Raw genomic sequence first — 17,355 nt, 5'->3', positions numbered from 1 at the left:
CACTTACTAATAAAAACTCTTAAAAGCAGTGAATATATTTGACAAAAAATATGATTTATTATATATTATTATTACAGTATTTTATAATACTGTAATAATAATGAAAAGAATAAAACATTATAATTATACAATATATATATTTTTGGTGTGTGTGAATACAATATGCTGCTGTACTACACAACTTATTCTCCCTCGTATACTAATACTTCAAATATCCAGTGCCTCCTCTTTGCAGACATGTCCAGACCGTCTTACCTCAGACTGGGTTGCCAGATCTGATGGTTGCACGTCCCATTCTCAGTGTGTGGCAGTGAGTTTGTGTGTGTGTTCTCTCTAACACTGGCAGTGCGATTGTGTGTGTCCCGGTCTGAGGTTGTGTCGCGCTGGCAGTGGTGTGTGTGTGTGTGTGTGTGTGGTGTATTGCTCAGGCGCACGGCGGCAGGGAGCTGGCAGAAGTCACTCGGTGCAGTTCTCCCCTCTCTCCTCGACACATGCGCCGGACGTGGGCGGGGCGGGGTCGTGGGGGCGGTGCTTGCACTGACCCAGGGAGTGGCGCCCGCTGGATCTGGACGGTCGGGAGAAGCCGCAGTCGCACGGTGCATCCTGAAGGGGGAGAAGGGCGAGACACAAGAACAGATTTGGACATGTTCTTTATCTTAAGCTGTGTTTTTAGTTGTACGGCCGGTTTTATTTTGGTTCTAACTTGCCTCATTCCAGGTTCCTGTTTCCTGTCTATTCGATATTCCGCCTAATGTGATCACCTGACCCGCCCTAATGTGATCACCTGACCCGCCCTAATGTGATCACCTGACCCGCCCTAATGTGATCACCTGACCCGCCCTAATGTGATCACCTGACCCGCCCTAATGTGGCCCACCTGTGTCTTACTGTCTCCACCCCCTATTTAAGCCCCTCCTTCCCTTTGTCCTGTGCCAGTTTGTCCACATTCCAGCCTAATTGGTGGTTTTTGCTGCAGTTTTGATCTTTCTCTAGGATTTGTTTCTTTTTTTTGACATTTTGAGTCCACTTCCTGTTACATTACGGCTTCACAATTCTTGATTCATTTTATCTATATTTTTATATTTACCTCTCCAGGGGTTCAGTATACCATTATAGACCACAGGAAGATAGAATCTGAGCCCTACATTTCTGTTTAAAGAAGGTCTTTCTTTTTTAACAAAAATAGCTTCCTTGACTCCTCTTTCAAACCATCTTTTCTCCTGCTTAAAACCTTCACCTCACCGTCTTCAAACGAGTGATTAGAGGCTTCAAGATGGAGATGCACGGCGCTCTGTGGTCCTGAACTAGTATTTCTTCTGTGCTGATAAAGCCTCTTGTGTAGAGGCTGTTTTGTCTCACCTATGTAACGTTCTTTACAGCTTTCTTCACTGCATTGGATCGAATAAACTACATTGCTCTGTTTTTGAGTCGGCAACTTGTCCTTTGGGTGAACCAGTTTTTGTCTTAAAGTGTTTCCTGGTTTAAAATAAACAGGGACTTCGTGTTTTTCCGACAGGCCAGACACATAAGGGATAGAAACACCCTTCCTTCTCTGTTCAGTTTCCCTTTTGTCCTGCTTCTTGGTTCTCTTCACTCTGTTGAGAGCCCAAGCGGGGTAACCACAGGCTGAGAGGGCATTTCGGACATGTTTTTCCTCTTTCTTCTTGCCCTCTGAGCTGGTGGGCACACCTTGAGCTCTGTGTTGTAAGGTTCTGATCACACCCAGCTTGTGCTGTAGTGGGTGGTTGGAGCCAAAGAGCAGATACTGGTCCGTGTGTGTAGGTTTCCTATATACTTCTATTTGGAGTTTCCCGTCCTCTCCTCTGATCGTGGAACAATCAAGAAAGGCCAAGCGATTCTCCTTAGCGTCTTCTCTTGTAAACCTGATATGTGGGTCCACAGCATTGATGTGATCAGAGAAGGTTTCCAGCTCTTGTTTCTTGATTGTTACAAAAGTATCATCGACATAGCGGAGCCACAGTTTTGGGGCTATGCCTGAGAATGAGGACAGTGCCTTCTTCTCAAAGTGCTCCATGTACAGGTTGGCCACTATGGGAGAGACGGGCGAGCCCATGGCACAGCCATGAATCTGTCTGTAAAATTGTCCCCGGAATTGAAAGTAAGTGGTGTTCAGACAGATGTCCAACAGTTTACATATGTGTTCAGGTGTCAGTTTGGTCCTTTCCTGTAGGGTGGTGTCTTCCTGCAGTCTGATCCTCACTGCTGCTACTGCATCAGAGGTCGGGATGCAGGTGAACAGGGACCCAACATCATATGAAACCATGAGGTCATCTGGGTCCAGTTGGAGATGTTTCACTTTATCCACAAAGTTGTGCGTGTTTTCCACATGATGTTCCGAATTCCCCACAAGCGGAGCCAATATAGTTGTTAAATGCTTGGCCACATTGTAGGTGATGGAATCTGTGCTGCACACTATGGGTCTGAGTGGAACCTCCTTTTTGTGTCTTTTTGGAAGGCCATAAATGCAAGGCATGGCTTCACCAGGATACAGTCTGTAATACAGAGGCTCTTTGGTTCCAACCACCCACTACAGCACAAGCTGGGTGTGATCAGAACCTTACAACACAGAGCTCAAGGTGTGCCCACCAGCTCAGAGGGCAAGAAGAAAGAGGAAAAACATGTCCGAAATGCCCTCTCAGCCTGTGGTTACCCCGCTTGGGCTCTCAACAGAGTGAAGAGAACCAAGAAGCAGGACAAAAGGGAAACTGAACAGAGAAGGAAGGGTGTCTCTGTCCCTTATGTGTCTGGCCTGTCGGAAAAATTGCAGAGAATTTTTAGACAACACGAAGTCCCTGTTTATTTTAAACCAGGAAACACTTTAAGACAAAAACTGGTTCACCCAAAGGACAAGTTGCCGACTCAAAAACAGAGCAATGTAGTTTATTCGATCCAATGCAGTGAAGAAAGCTGTAAAGAACGTTACATAGGTGAGACAAAACAGCCTCTACACAAGAGGCTTTATCAGCACAGAAGAAATACTAGTTCAGGACCTCAGAGCGCCGTGCATCTCCATCTTGAAGCCTCTAATCACTCGTTTGAAGACGGTGAGGTGAAGGTTTTAAGCAGGAGAAAAGATGGTTTGAAAGAGGAGTCAAGGAAGCTATTTTTGTTAAAAAAGAAAGACCTTCTTTAAACAGAAATGGAGGGCTTAGGTTTAATCTTCCTGTTATTTATAATGGGTTACTGAACCCCTGGAAAGGTAGAGGACCAGGACCAGGACATTTAGATGCTAATCAGGTACTCAGGGTGGTTGAGCCAGGGTCTCACAAAGACAAAGAGGATTCTAATAGCCCATTAAGATTCTGAATAGGCTCGGTAGATACAAGGGGGGAGTTTCTGTTGAAACAAACAACTCTTTCTACTTCAGGAAGGCTCCGCCCAATGGGCGGGTCTTACCACAGAACAGTATTAATATGGGAGTTGTCGATCTAAATTCTCTTATTGACAATGACTCTTGGATGAGAGTCGAAACGTCTATTTTTTCTAACTGAGTCCAGATGAAACAACTGAAGCTTTTTCTACTACTCAAAGACAATGTTTGTGGCAACATATTTACTACCTAAACAAACGAGTCGTTCTCCTCATGTAAAGAAACGTGTTTGGAGAAGCCTGTGGTCGAAGTGTAAAAAGATGAACACATTATAATAACAATGCTTTCGCTTTTGCTGAAATAAAATGGCTGAATAAAGCATGACCCTAAGTCTGTGATGAACTGACCCAGGTTTGGTGTGATTTGTGCTGGTCTGGGGTCAGCAGTGCAGACAGAGAACACAGGACTCACAGGCCGAACAAACAGTCCTCATTATAATATACTAATATACAGTATAATATGTGAAAGTGATGCCACGTTGAAATATCATACTGTATATCAACCATAATCATAATTTAGAGTGTAGTGGACAATAAAGGATTATCTTATCTTATCTTATCTTAGATTATGTATTTGATTTGAACTACAGCTAATATTATGGCTTGTGGCCGTCATAAGAACAACCATAGCACCCTCTGCTGGCAAACATAGAAATTACATCCTTACACTTTATTGAATAATGAATAGTTTTTTTTAAGAATGAATCAGGCTTAATAACTAATTAATGAATAACTTAACCTAAACCCTGACTTCTAACCAGAATTATTTCTTAATAAATAATTTGTTCAGTATGAATTAAGTCTTTATTCCTGCTTTAATGGATCATTAAGGTGTGTATAATGAAGTGGTTCTAAAGAAAGTCCCTTAAATTGAAGCAAACTAACTACTGTCACTCAGAAATCTAATTATCTCGACATGCCTGAATGTTCCTTTACATTTTTAACAGATACAAATGCTTAATTGAAACAGGGCATTGCCTAGTGCTTCACAATCAGATATACTCAGCTTGGGACAAAAAGTATTTATACATGACTCAAATTATGTTTTCATGATGTGCAATGACAAAATGATTTGGAATTTCACGTTCACATCGTCCTTAATATGAAATACAATTGTAATATGAAAAAGCCACCTTTTCAGCTCAGCAGATTAAGCTTTAACCCAAACCCTCAGTAGGGCTGTGTTCAAAATATCGATATGGCGATATATCGTGGTATCAATACTGAGTCACAGTATCGATATTTTTTTAATTTAAAAAAATAGATTTTTTTTTTATTTTTGTGGCCCGTAGGCTTTAAAGGAGGTGGAATAGTACTTTGATTCTGCTGTTTGTGCTGCTCTGGTCCAGGTGAGAAGGAGCTGGACCTGATCAGAAGATGATCTGTGCAGAAGATGCTGCTGCAGCTGTTCAGTGCGGAAGATGCTGCTGCAGCTGTTCAGACCATGAAACATACAATACTTTACTAATGTGTTCCTTATATTTCTATTTGGATCAGTTGGATGTATGAAGTTATTAGAGCAGAATAGATTTATATATAAGTGCTTTGAGGATAAACATGACATTTCATACATTTTCTTATTCAGAGTAAAAACATTAACCATTTGGTAAATCTTTAAGACCCTTTTTTCAAAAATGTATCAGGATACGTATGGTATGGTGAGGGTCTTGGCGATACCCAGCCCTAGTACTCGGCAGGTTGATCCATTTCAAAGGTGATGTTACACACCTCTGTCCCAGCCGCGCCTCCCATGATGCAGCCCATCTCCTCTCCGGTGGTCTGCCTCATGAACCTCTTGTTGACGATGCGTGTGACGGGGTCTGCAGCTGCCGCCAGCCCCACCAGGCCTCCTGCGCCCGCCCCCGCTGAGAGGATGCACTCTGGCTTGGCTTCATCCACGAGTCCCAGGGCCTCCCGCTGACACCGCTCCCCAGGGACGGACACTCCTGCCTGGGTTCGGCTGCCACACGCGTCCCTGTAGAGGTCCTGGAGCCCCCCGCATCGCTCTGCTGAGGGTTTAACCGCGGCAAGAGGCTGACGAGCTGGACTCACTGTAGGAGCGAAACACATTTACTCCATTTATGTAGTTACCGTGATTAAAACATACAATAAATGCTTTTTGTGTGTTTTTATGTTAATTAAAAAATGAAATAAATACTTTTTGTGTGTTTTTATGTTAATTAAAAAAATGAAATAAATACTTTTTGTGTGTTTTTATGTTAATTAAAAAATGAAATAAATACTTTTTGTGCATTTATAAATTAGAAAATAAAATAAATGCTTTTTGCTCCTCCTTGAACCGACACCTTAACGTGGTGGAGGGGTTTGAGTGCCCGAATGATCCCGGGAGCTATGTTGTCGGGGGCTTCATGCCCCTGGTAGGATCTCCCAAGGCAAACAGGTCCTAGGTGACGGGTCAGACAAAGATCGGTTCAGAAGCCTCTTATGACGACGACACAATCAAGGCAGTTCACGTCGCCCGGATCGGCGTCACCGGGGCCCCATCCTGGAGCCAGGCCTGGGATGGGTGCTCCATGGCGAGCGCCTGGTGGCCGGGTCTTACCCCACGGGGCCCGGCCGGGCACAGCCCGAAAGAGCGACGTGGGGCCGCCCTCCCGTGGGCCCACCACCCGCAGGAGGATCCATAAGGGGCCGGTGCAGAGAGATCTGGGCGGCAGTCGATGGCAGGGGCCTCGGCGACCAGATCTCCAGACACAGAGACTAACTCTGGGGACATGGAATGTCACCTCGCTGGGGGGGAAAGAGCCTGAGCTTGTGCGGGAGGTTGAGCGATATCGACCAGATATAGTCGGCCTCACCTCCACGCACAGTTTGGGCTCTGGAACCCATCTCCTCGAGAGGGGCTGGACGCTCCACTTCTCTGGTGTTGCCCGCGGGGAGAGGCGGCGGGCTGGTGTGGGCTTGCTGATAGCCCCTCAGCTCAGCCGCCACGTGTTGGAGTTTACCCCGGTGAACGAGAGGGTCGCGTCCCTCCGCCTTCGGGTGGGGGACAGGTCTCTCACTGTTGTGGCGGCCTACGGGCCGAACAGCAGTGCAGAGTACCCGGCCTTCTTGGAGTCCTTGGGAGGGGTACTGGACAGTGCACCGACCGGGGACTCCGTTGTTCTACTGGGGGACTTCAACGCCCACGTGGGCAATGACAGTGACACCTGGAGAGGGGTGATCGGGAAGAACGGCTTCCCCGATCTGAACCCGAGCGGTGTTCAGTTATTGGACTTCAGTGCTAGCCACGGATTGTCCATAACGAACACCATGTTCAAGCACAAGGGTGTCCATCAGTGCACATGGCACCAGGACACAGGCCGGAGGTCAATGATCGACTTTGTTGTCGTGTCATCAGACCTCCGGCCGCGTGTCTTGGACACTCGGGTGAAGAGAGGGGCAGAGTTGTCAACCGATCACCACCTGGTGGTGAGTTGGATCCGCTGGCGGAGGAGGAAGCCGGACAGACTTGGCAGACCCAAGCGCATTGTGAGGGTCTGTTGGGAACGTCTAGTGGAGCCCTCTGTCAGTAGGGTATTCAACTCGCACCTCCGGGAGAGCTTCTCCCATGTCCCGGGGGAGGCTGGGGACATTGAGTCCGAGTGGACCATGTTCTCCGCCTCCATTGTTGATGCGGCTGCTCGGAGCTGTGGTCGCAAGGTCTCCGGTGCCTGTCGTGGCGGCAACCCCCGAACCCGGTGGTGGACACCGGAAGTAAGGGATGCCGTCAGACTGAAGAAGGAGGCCTATCAGGCCACTCTGGCTTGTAGGTCTCCGGAGGTCATCGACGGGTATCGGCAGGCCAAGCGAGCCGCGGCTCGTGCTGTCGCAGAGGCAAAAACCCGGGCCTGGGAGGAGTTCGGGGAGGCCATGGAGGAGGACTATCGGTCGGCACCAAAGAAATTCTGGCAAACCGTCCGGCGCCTCAGGAAGGGGAAGCAGTGTCTCACAAACACCGTTTACGGTGCGGGTGGAGGCCTGCTGACCTCGACTGGGGATGTCGTCGGACGGTGGAAGGAATACTTTGAGGATCTCCTTAATCCCTCAGTCACGTCTTCCGAAGAGGAAGTAGAGACCGGGGACTCGGAGGCTGGCTCATCCATCACCCAAGCTGAAGTCACTGAGGTTGTTCGCAAACTCCTCGGTGGCAGGGCTCCGGGGGTGGATGAGATCCGCCCTGAGTACCTAAAGTATCTGGATGTTGTAGGACTGTCTTGGTTGACACGTCTCTGCAACATCGCGTGGCGTTCGGGGACCGTGCCTCTGGACTGGCAGACCGGGGTGGTGGTCCCTCTATTTAAGAAGGGGGACCGGAGGGTGTGTTCCAACTACAGAGGGATCACACTCCTCAGCCTCCCGGGTAAGGTCTATTCCAAGGTACTGGAGAGGAGAATCCGACCGATAGTCGAACCTCTGATTCAGGAGGAGCAGAGTGGTTTTCGTCCCGGTCGTGGAACACTGGACCAGCTCTAGACCCTCCATCGGGTGCTCGAGGGCTCATGGGAGTTTGCCCAACCAGTCCACATGTGCTTTGTGGATCTGGAGAAGGCTTTCGACCGTGTCCCTCGGGGTGTCCTTTGGGGGGTGCTCCGGGAGTACGGGGTCCGGGGCCCTTTGCTCAGGGCTGTCCGGTCCCTGTATGACCGGAGCAGGAGCTGTGTTCATTGCCGGCAGTAAGTCAGACCTGTTCCCAGTGCATGTTGGACTCCGCCAGGGCTGCCCTGTGTCACCGGTTCTGTTCATAATTTTTATGGACAGAATTTCTAGGCGCAGTCAGGGGTTGGAGGGGGTCCGGTTTGGGGACCACAGGATCTCATCTCTGCTGTTTGCAGACGATGTTGTCCTGATGGCTCCATCAAACCCGGACCTGCAACATGCACTGGGACGGTTTGCAGCCGAGTGTGAAGCGGCTGGGATGAGAATCAGCACCTCCAAATCCGAGGCCATGGTTCTCGACCGGAAAAAGGTGGCTTGCCCTCTCCAGGTGGGTGGGGTGTCCTTGCCCCAAGTGGAGGAGTTCAAGTATCTCGGGGTCTTGTTCACGAGTGAGGGAAGGATGGAGCGTGAGATCGACAGGCGGATCGGTGCAGCGGCTGCAGTGATGCAGTCGCTGCATCGGACCGTTGTGGTAAAGAGGGAGCTGAGCCGAAAGGCAAAGCTCTCTATTTACCGGTCGGTCTACGTTCCTACCCTCACCTATGGTCATGAGCTTTGGGTAGTGACCGAAAGAACAAGATCGCGGATACAAGCGGTCGAAATGAGTTTCCTCCGCCGTGTGGCTGGGCGCTCCCTTAGAGATAAGGTGAGGAGCTCGGCCACACGGGGGGAGCTCGGAGTAGAGCCGCTGCTCCTCCACGTCGAGAGGAGCCAGCTGAGGTCGCTCGGGCATCTGTTCCGGATGCCTCCTGGGCGCCTCCCTCGGGAGGTGTTTCAGGCATGTCCCACCGGGAAGAGGCCCCGGGGAAGACCCAGGACACGCTGGAGAGACTATGTCTCTCGGCTGGCCTGGGAACGCCTCGGGATCCCCCCGGAGGAGTTAGAGGAAGTGTCTGGGGAGAAGGAAGTCTGGGAGTCCCTGCTCAGACTGCTGCCCCCGCGACCCGGCCCCGGATAAAGCGGCAGAAGATGGATGGATGGATGGATGGATGGATGTGTGCTTTTATGTTGTTAATTAAAAAATGAAATTACACCTACATCTTCAATAAGATCACGTGTGAGTAAATACTTGAACTGAGTCCTATTTATGTTTATTTGAGTATATTATTAGAAAATCAGACATTTTGGCTAATATATTTTAAGACATAAAAATAAATATGACTAAACTGAAGCAATTATCCACCTATGATCTTATTTCAGATGGTAATGTTTTCCAGTGTATGTGGTATATTTCACCACTCAACCTTCAAAACTATCTATCATAATACATTTTTTACAGGTACTCTTTAGTTTACCCGTTTGGCACCAGAGAAAAGGTGTGGTCCAATAGACCGGTCTGGTGTACCTGGCTCTCCCCTCCACAGGCTCTCGGTGCTCCCGGCGTGCTCCACCACACTGAAGAGGCTGGACAGGCCGTCGGTCAGCCCGCTCAGGACAGGACTGTCTCGGGTTGTGGTGGAGCGGGCCCAGGCAGAACCTCCAGGCCTCTGCTGGAGGCTCCACAGACTTCTGTCCCTGGAGGAGGAGGACGTGTCCAGCCGAGAGGTGGAGCCTGCAAAGGAGTGGGAATTAAAATAAAGTGTTTAAGGAAATGTGCAGAAATGTTGGGAATTTTGCTGTTGTGTTTCATTGTTGCTGCAGTGAGGAGATCAAAGCAGGATTCTAGTGGACGGCTAGTGGTCGTTCTATGAAAAGCCCCTGTGAGCGCCCCCTTTTGGTTGTGTGTTATTACAGCTGGTTTCCGGTGTGTCTTTGGAACCCCTTTTGTTAAGTGCCCGGGTCGTTTGTTGTTTATGCAAGAGAATAATATCTACACTTAAGTAGATTTAACTGATGTATTACTTTTGAGGCACATTTAGATAACCAGGCCTGATAATGGAGCGTTTTTAAGTTTAGTTTAGATCATTCCCATGTTCATACCATGAAAGTACAACAAGGTCATATTATGGATCCTTTTACTATTTATAGTATAGACACGGGGAGAACATGCAAGCTCCACACAGAAAGGCCCTGCACCACCTCGAGCCCAGGACTGGACAATGTGTCGTGTCCTGCATTCAAGGCTTGAGTGCTTCACTGCAGTGAATGAGGCGTTTCAAGGAGAAGACTTATGTTACTTCTATGTCACAGTGGATCACCTTTAATGCTGGGGCCCACTGGGCCCACGGGGCCCACGGGGCCGCACCACACACAGACTGCTCTCTGCGCGGTGCTGACCTGTACCACTGTGCTCATGCTTCACATTTATAACGAAAATGAGGCAATGTACATGTAGCATGTCCAGATATAACTGACCAGGGCAGCTCCACTCCTCCGCTGCTCTCTGTGTCAATCAACCCTGTGTATTCCACATGTACTGTGCCTACACCCCACATTTTGAGAAGCTCTGTCCAGTTCTAACACTAAAGTGCACAGACCTGAAGACACGCGCCGCTGCAGTTTGGGTGATCCATACTTGGGTGAACAGCAGGGCCTATCGATGCGCCCGTGGACCTTTTCCAGGGAGGTGGAGATGTGCCTGGAGCGGGCTGAGGCGAGGGGGTTTACGGTGGAGGCGGTGGGACGAGGGGACCAGACCTTGGAGTGGAGCCCTCTGCTGGTGGGAGAAGCGTCAGTCTGCAGAGCCACACTGATGCAGAGGAGAGAGGTCTGGGTGGAGCGCGTCGATGTTCCGACCACCTGACCACCAGAACAGGGCATGAAAATAACAATAGTCTTTTACCACTCTGCTTATCTATGATATATGACTTTATGTGACGTAACATTAAAGGAGACATATCAGGCTTTTGGGAGCACCTACCGGACTTCCTGGCTCCTTGCTGGACTTCCTCTCCAGAGAAGACGAGCGTATGGCCTGCCTCACACAGTTGGTCATCTCCTTCATGTCGTCGCTCAGGTTGGCCGAAATCTCCCCCATCTGGAAATCCGAGAACGGAGAAGTCGGCAAACTGCTCACGACGACGTTGCTCGCGGGAGCCGGAACTGACACGGCTCTGCTCTCCAACATCTCCCTGTGCTGCGTGGACAAGGAGCTAAGCCACTGCTCGTATGAGGAAGAACCCTGGAGGTCCGGAGCGGTTGTACCCGGGGAGGAGCACCCGTTCTGGGCCGGCAGCTGCTGGCTCCGGAGCTGTTCCATTCTGCGGAGCGTTGGGGGGCTGTAGTAAATGCGTATGCCAGTGCGGTCCGGCGCGGTGAAGCTTCTCTGCGCGGAGTCCAGATCCTGTTCCGAGCTCAGGCTGGGGCCGTCCCAGGTTTTACAGGTGTCGCCCACATCTGGAGTCTATGGGAAGATGTGAGAGAGTGATTTATGACATGGTCCACACGATATCATCAAGAGGCAGCCATGTTGTGGGGGAAGAGCGGGACTGTTGTGTCCGAGAGGAGGATGAACTATGCTGGACTCGCTCCACGTTGGGCTGGACAGCTGCAGGAGCTCGTTCAGCGACTGTTACTGCTGTGACACTCTTTGTCACGTCATTGTGCCATATTCTGCTTGTAGAATTATGTAGGAAGATGTAAATATGTTAGATTTATTTTGCTGTTTGGCTGCATGTCTGCATCCAAAATCATTTCCACTTGGGGAGGAATAAAAGTGATTCTGATCTGATAAATACTTAATATAAGGGTTATATTTATAATGTCTAGATTGATTTGACGAGTTTTAGATTCATGTTTGTTTACTTAAACCAAGATTATTTTCTGACTTGATTCAATACACTGTTGTGTAATTGTATTTTAAAGAAAGAAATATGATGCTTTTTTCTGTTATTTACATTTTTTTCATAATAAAATTAAATCTAGATTGGGTCCATTAACTTCCTGTTCAAAGGTAAAGAAATTCACCTGTGCTGCAGAACGCCTCTTTGCACCTGTATTTCATTTAAAGCATATTTTATAGTTGAAAATGATTTGTGAACCGTACGTGTGTGTAATGCAGAGCTAAGTGCAGCGATAAAGGGTAAAAGGAAATATAAGGCCCCAAATCCAGGACGATACAGGATTTTGCAAACATGCAGGTATTAACTCGATATTCAACTCAGAGTAAGCGTGGAGGGAAAAATATGAATCAGAAAATAGCATTTAAAACCAACCAAGAATATGTAAAAGAGTTAAATATTTAGGTTAAGAATGAAAATAGTGTTAAAAGAGTGAAAGAAAAGATCATAGAAATTGTAAACCTCATTGGTCAGATTGGTCCAATTCTTCCTGGTGATGTCATAAGGCTCAGGACGAATCACAAGAGACATTTCCTCCAACTGCTCCGCCGCCCCGTTCACCTCCAGGTCCGACGTGGATCTGGTCCTTTTCATTTGAATAGAAAATGCAGAAAAAGAAGGAAAACACATTGTTAGCTGGAATTGACCAAAATGTACAGATTTTTCTTTTAGATTCTCTTGACAAAAAACTATAATCTTGCTGATACATTTTCATATTCTCAATGTGCATTACCTTGGAGAAGCAGAGCCGTTTGTGACCAGCGCTTCAGCCGAGGAGTCGCCGCCTTGAGACTTATGCTGGGATGAGACACAAATATTATTGCTTTAAGTTTTAAGGACTCATGTCTTCTAAGCATTTACAAATACACCAAAGGCTGTTTTAAAAATAACTGTTACTATTAATAGAAAATATATTGTACAGTACGGTACATGGCAAACTATCTGCTTTACTCAAGACCTGCCAGAAGGGGGCAGTATAGTCCTGTCTAAACTGTATCCAGCTCAGAGAAACTCGATTATAATCCAGCTTGATTTGTGAACAGAAGAAAAACAAACCCAATTAATCATTCTTAATTCTTTCTCAGCTAATTGGTGTGTGTAAGTGTGGTAAGTTATTCCATTTTAGTGTGTCAATTTAGTCTCCCCGTGACTAGAACTTTAGCAGCCACAAATCAAAAAGTAATTTCTAAAGCATAAACATTATTATTATACATTTTAAACACTGCATGTTATGGAAATGGAAAAGTGCCCTTTTTTCACGGTCGAACACTCAAAATGCTTCTAACATATCACTATTACTATGGATTAATACATGAATTAACAATGTGTAAAATAACGGACAAACCGCCTGAGGGCACCTGCTGTATTTAAAATGGTGAAACTCTTTGCTTCAAACATTTAGTTTTTTAACATAAAACACCCACACCAACTCTATTTTATTCAAGATAAACATAGTGGCTGTTCATACCAAATCCAAAATATGTGTAAAAGTCAGTGAAACTTGACTTTTGATGGAACTCTAGTCGCAACACGCTCCACGGGCAGAGAACAAGAACACGGTATCATCTGTTATTCACTGTTAGGTGTTATTATTATACTTATCATTATTTATATTTGGTGTTCATTACAATTGTGGGCTGCGACACCATCACAGGTGAAGAAGAGTGATGGTCTGAAGACAGTACCTTGTGGGCCTCCCTGAGTCTCTGCTCCCACTGGAGTCTCTCTGCGCTGAACCTCTCCAACAGGTCCAGCTTTTCCCGGCCCCAGTTCCTCTCTCCGATCTGAAGCTGTAACGACAACGAAACAATTCATATCCTGGCAAAACAATATATATAACGTAGAGGTGGGAAAGAATGGATCATGTTGTTGTTTTGGAGATGGCCTGAATCTGAATATTTAGTATATCACCTACAATAATGAGTCATTTGTCATAATGGTATAAATCGTAGAAACATATTCAGTTGTAGTCATCTGGACACCGTTTTATCCCTAATCATCATAATCATAACAATCATAATTAAAGCCGCAAGCGGCATCCAACGGCCCTCGCGGGCCGCCGGCCTTCCGACTCTGCGCTTTCGACTTGATAAAGATGGCGCCCTTATTGTGTTGAATTAAAAAAGAACTTGACAGACGGCGACACATTCGACATGGCCAATCCAGTGCAAATGAACACAAGTGTCAGTCAAATTTGCTGCGGGTCAACAAACAACTCTTTCTACTTCAGGAAGGCTCCTCCCAATGGGCGGGTCTTACCACAGAACAGTATTAATATCGGAGTTCTCGACCTAAATTCTGTTATTGACAATGACTCTTGGATGAGAGTCGAAACGTCTATTTTTCAAACTGAGTCCAGATGACTACAACTGAAGCTCTTTCTACTATGGATACGTTTTGATGCCCCGCTTGTGTAGATGATTTTCTCCAAATATGAGTTTGATTGGACAATCGCCCTAGGAGGAGTTTGTTAAAGTGTGAAGCGTAAAAATGTGGTGATTTGAGCGATTCTACGATTTTCCCATAAGGATAACATGGGATGTTTCTGTCATCGCTACGGTTACGCCGTACAAAATATGACTTTGGCTCTCATACTTTTATGATCAGGATGGCAAATTAGAATTTAGTGCAAAATGTCATGTTATTTGGAAAAACTTTATTGCTTATAGGCCACTCTGAAGGCCAAATAGTCAGAATTCTGGGTAAAGTTTGTGGCTCCGTCGCACAGAAACCGTAAAAGTTATCCTTAAAATTTGGATAACTTTAGATGCCCCACTTGTCTAGAGGACGTACACCGATTTTGAAGTCGGTGGGCAAAACGCACTAGGAGGAGTTTGTTAAAGTGTAAAACATAAAAATATGGTAATTTGAGAGATTTTGCTGTTTTCCCATTTGTGACATATATTTGCGGGTCCGCCACACAGAGACCGTAGCACTTAGAATCAAAATATGGATAACTTTTGATGCCTCGCTTGTGTAGATGATTTTCCCCAAATATGAGTTTGATCAGACAATTGCCCTAGGAGGAGTTCGTTAAAGTGTGAAGCGTAAAAATGTGGATATTCGAGAGATTTAGCAATTTTCCCATAGGGATAACATGGGAGGTTTCTGTCATGGCTACGGCTACGCCGTAAAAATTAAGGCATAAGTTTGATTGGCCTTTTGCTCGGGACCCCAAAATAGAATTTTGGGCAAAGTTTAGAACATTTGTGTAAAACCAGTTTTTGTCCATCAATGTTCACTCAAAGGCAACTCTGTAGGGGGCGCTATCGCGCCCATTTCAATTTTGTCACCCTAAACTGGTCCAAACTTGAAAGTTTAACAACTGATTCAAATTTGGTCCTAATCGGACTCGTTTTGATCAAATGGGAGCAATTTTTAGACCTGCAATATTCCAAAATAAGTTGTCCAACTTTGCGGCTGCGCCGCACACAGACCGTAAAAGGTATCTCAAAAAATTGAATAACTTTAGATGCCCCACTTGTCCAGAGGACGTACGCCGATTTTGAAGTCGGTGGGCAAAACGCCCAAGGAGGAGTTCGTCAAAGTTTGACGTGAACAAAATGGCTAACACAGCGTGTTTTCATGTTCAAAGGAAGATGGCGGCCATAGGGTAAGTCTGGGGGCGTGGCCACAATAATATTTTTTTTTTGTCCTCACGAGAGGAATGCGTGTCCCGAATTTCGTAGCTTTAAGCCAAAGTTGACCTCGGGGCGTCTCCCATAGGCGCAATGTATTTTGACTTTTGTCAGTGGCGCTGTCGCGCCATTTTTTAACGAAAAAAAAAATGGCCCAGAAAAAATCAAATTTTTCGCCGATTCTGAATTTTGGGCAAAGTTTGGTGAGTTTTTTGAGCATGTTCAGGGGGTCAAATTAGAGATCAAAGCGCTGAAGAATATTTCTGTCATAGCAGGAGTAAGTATGCATGATCCATGCCTTCGGCATGGGCTAGTTCACTGTACTTGCCAGGGGCGACGGGGTACCAAACATGCGGGCTGTGCCCGCATGTTTGGTCAGACAGTTGCAACGCTGCCTTCGGCAGCGTTGCGGGAGCAATAGGCCCTCCGCCCTGCTGGGGCTCGGGCCTAATTATAATATAGTATAAGTTATTTGTTCTCTTTGAATGATGTCATTACTCCTCTCACCCGTTTGGTCAGGTCCATGACTGCGGCGTAGGACTCGGCTAACAGGTGCTGGTGCTCTTCACGTTCCTTCTTTAGCGCCACCTTCAGGTCTGGGGCCTCCACAGCCTCAGCAGAGCTCAGGGGTTTCCCGGGTTTAGTCTCCACCTAAAAGTTGTACGTAGAGGTAAACAATACATGTTATTGTACAAACTAACTAACAAATAGATTGATTGTTGTAATGTATATTCCATCGCATTGGGTTAGCGTCCTCTTAAAGGACAAATATTATGAATTATTTCTATTGTGTTTGGCCTTTAAACATGCTCTTGAGTACCTTTTAGTTTGGTTTCTCATGTTTTAAATATAACATAATAATAGAATATCATACAAATTTGTCACAGCCTCAAGTGACGCCAGATCTTTGGCTCCATCTACTGGCAACACGAAATAAATACTGCTCGCTAACGTTGCCATCTTTAAACTTGCCGAATGAAGTCGCGGCAGAAATGCTCAGAACGAGTCGACGATGATTTATGGAGCAAGCGTTAAAAAACAAAAAGATTGAGTAAATTCAGAATGAAATGTTTTTGATGCTCGGAGGGGAGAGGACCTTCTAACCAGGATTCATCTTACAACAAGCGCCAACGGTTTTGCTGAGGAAACATTGTTAGAACACGTTTTAAAGCTCAAAACGTACAATACGTGTCCTTTAAAATTAAACAGACAGACAATTTATCAATGTCACACAGTTTGAATAATAATATAACATAATATTATGTAGACACGGATCCGGCTTTAGCTTTTTTCTGAAACCGCCTCTCAAAGCCCCGCCTCTTCCTCTTTATCTCCGGCTCATTTAATTTGCAAAGTGCTTGTGATGAACGAGGGCCACGGACCACAGCTGCCCCACCGTGAACAGGCGCCCCCGACATGGCTCGCCCCCGACATGGCTCGCCCCCGACATGGCTCGCCCCCGACATGGCATGCCCCCGACATGGCATGCCCCCGACATGGCGCCCACGACATGGCGCCCCCGACATGGCCCGCCCCCGACATGGCGCCCACGACATGGCGCCCACGACATGGCGCCCACGACATGGCGCCCCCGACATGGCGCCCACGACATGGCGCCCACGACATGGGGCCCCCGACATGGGGCCCCCGACATGACGCCCCCGACATGGCACGCCCCCGACATGGCGCGCCCCCGACATGGCGCCCACGACATGGCGCGCCCCCGACATGCCGCGCCCCCGACATGGCGCCCCCGACATGGCGCCCACGACATGGCGCCCCCGACATGGCGCCCACGACATGGCGCCCCCGACATGGTGCCCACGACATGGCGCGCCCCTGACATGGCGCCCCTGACATGGCGCCCACGACATGGGGCCCCCGACATGGGGCCCCCGACATGACGCCCCCGACATGGCACGCCCCCGACATGGCGCGCCCCCGACATG

At 47.4% G+C, this 17,355-nt stretch overlaps 1 protein-coding gene across 1 annotated transcript in view; it reads right to left on the bottom strand.

The window, feature by feature from the left end:
- Positions 1–254: 254 nt before the first annotated feature.
- mtcl2 (microtubule crosslinking factor 2) overlaps positions 255–17,355 on the bottom strand; it is a 156,789-nt gene continuing 139,688 nt past the window's right edge. Inside the window, exons 16-24 of the mRNA XM_072448674.1 lie at positions 15,914–16,057; positions 13,454–13,558; positions 12,502–12,566; positions 12,231–12,354; positions 10,850–11,332; positions 10,467–10,728; positions 9,395–9,601; positions 5,119–5,441; positions 255–603 (exon numbers count right to left, since the gene is read on the bottom strand). Coding sequence (XP_072304775.1) covers positions 457–603; positions 5,119–5,441; positions 9,395–9,601; positions 10,467–10,728; positions 10,850–11,332; positions 12,231–12,354; positions 12,502–12,566; positions 13,454–13,558; positions 15,914–16,057 — 1,860 coding nt within the window. The 3' untranslated portion in view covers positions 255–456. The remainder of the gene's footprint in view (positions 604–5,118; positions 5,442–9,394; positions 9,602–10,466; positions 10,729–10,849; positions 11,333–12,230; positions 12,355–12,501; positions 12,567–13,453; positions 13,559–15,913; positions 16,058–17,355) is intronic.

The sequence above is a fragment of the Eucyclogobius newberryi genome, unplaced genomic scaffold, assembly GCF_026437365.1.
Source record: "Eucyclogobius newberryi isolate DKJ021-1_F unplaced genomic scaffold, fEucNew1.0.hap1 SCAF_17, whole genome shotgun sequence".
Lineage (NCBI taxonomy): Eukaryota > Metazoa > Chordata > Actinopteri > Gobiiformes > Gobiidae > Eucyclogobius > Eucyclogobius newberryi.
Note: the sequence above shows the minus strand (reverse complement) of the source record. Positions and strands in the feature narration are given on the sequence as shown.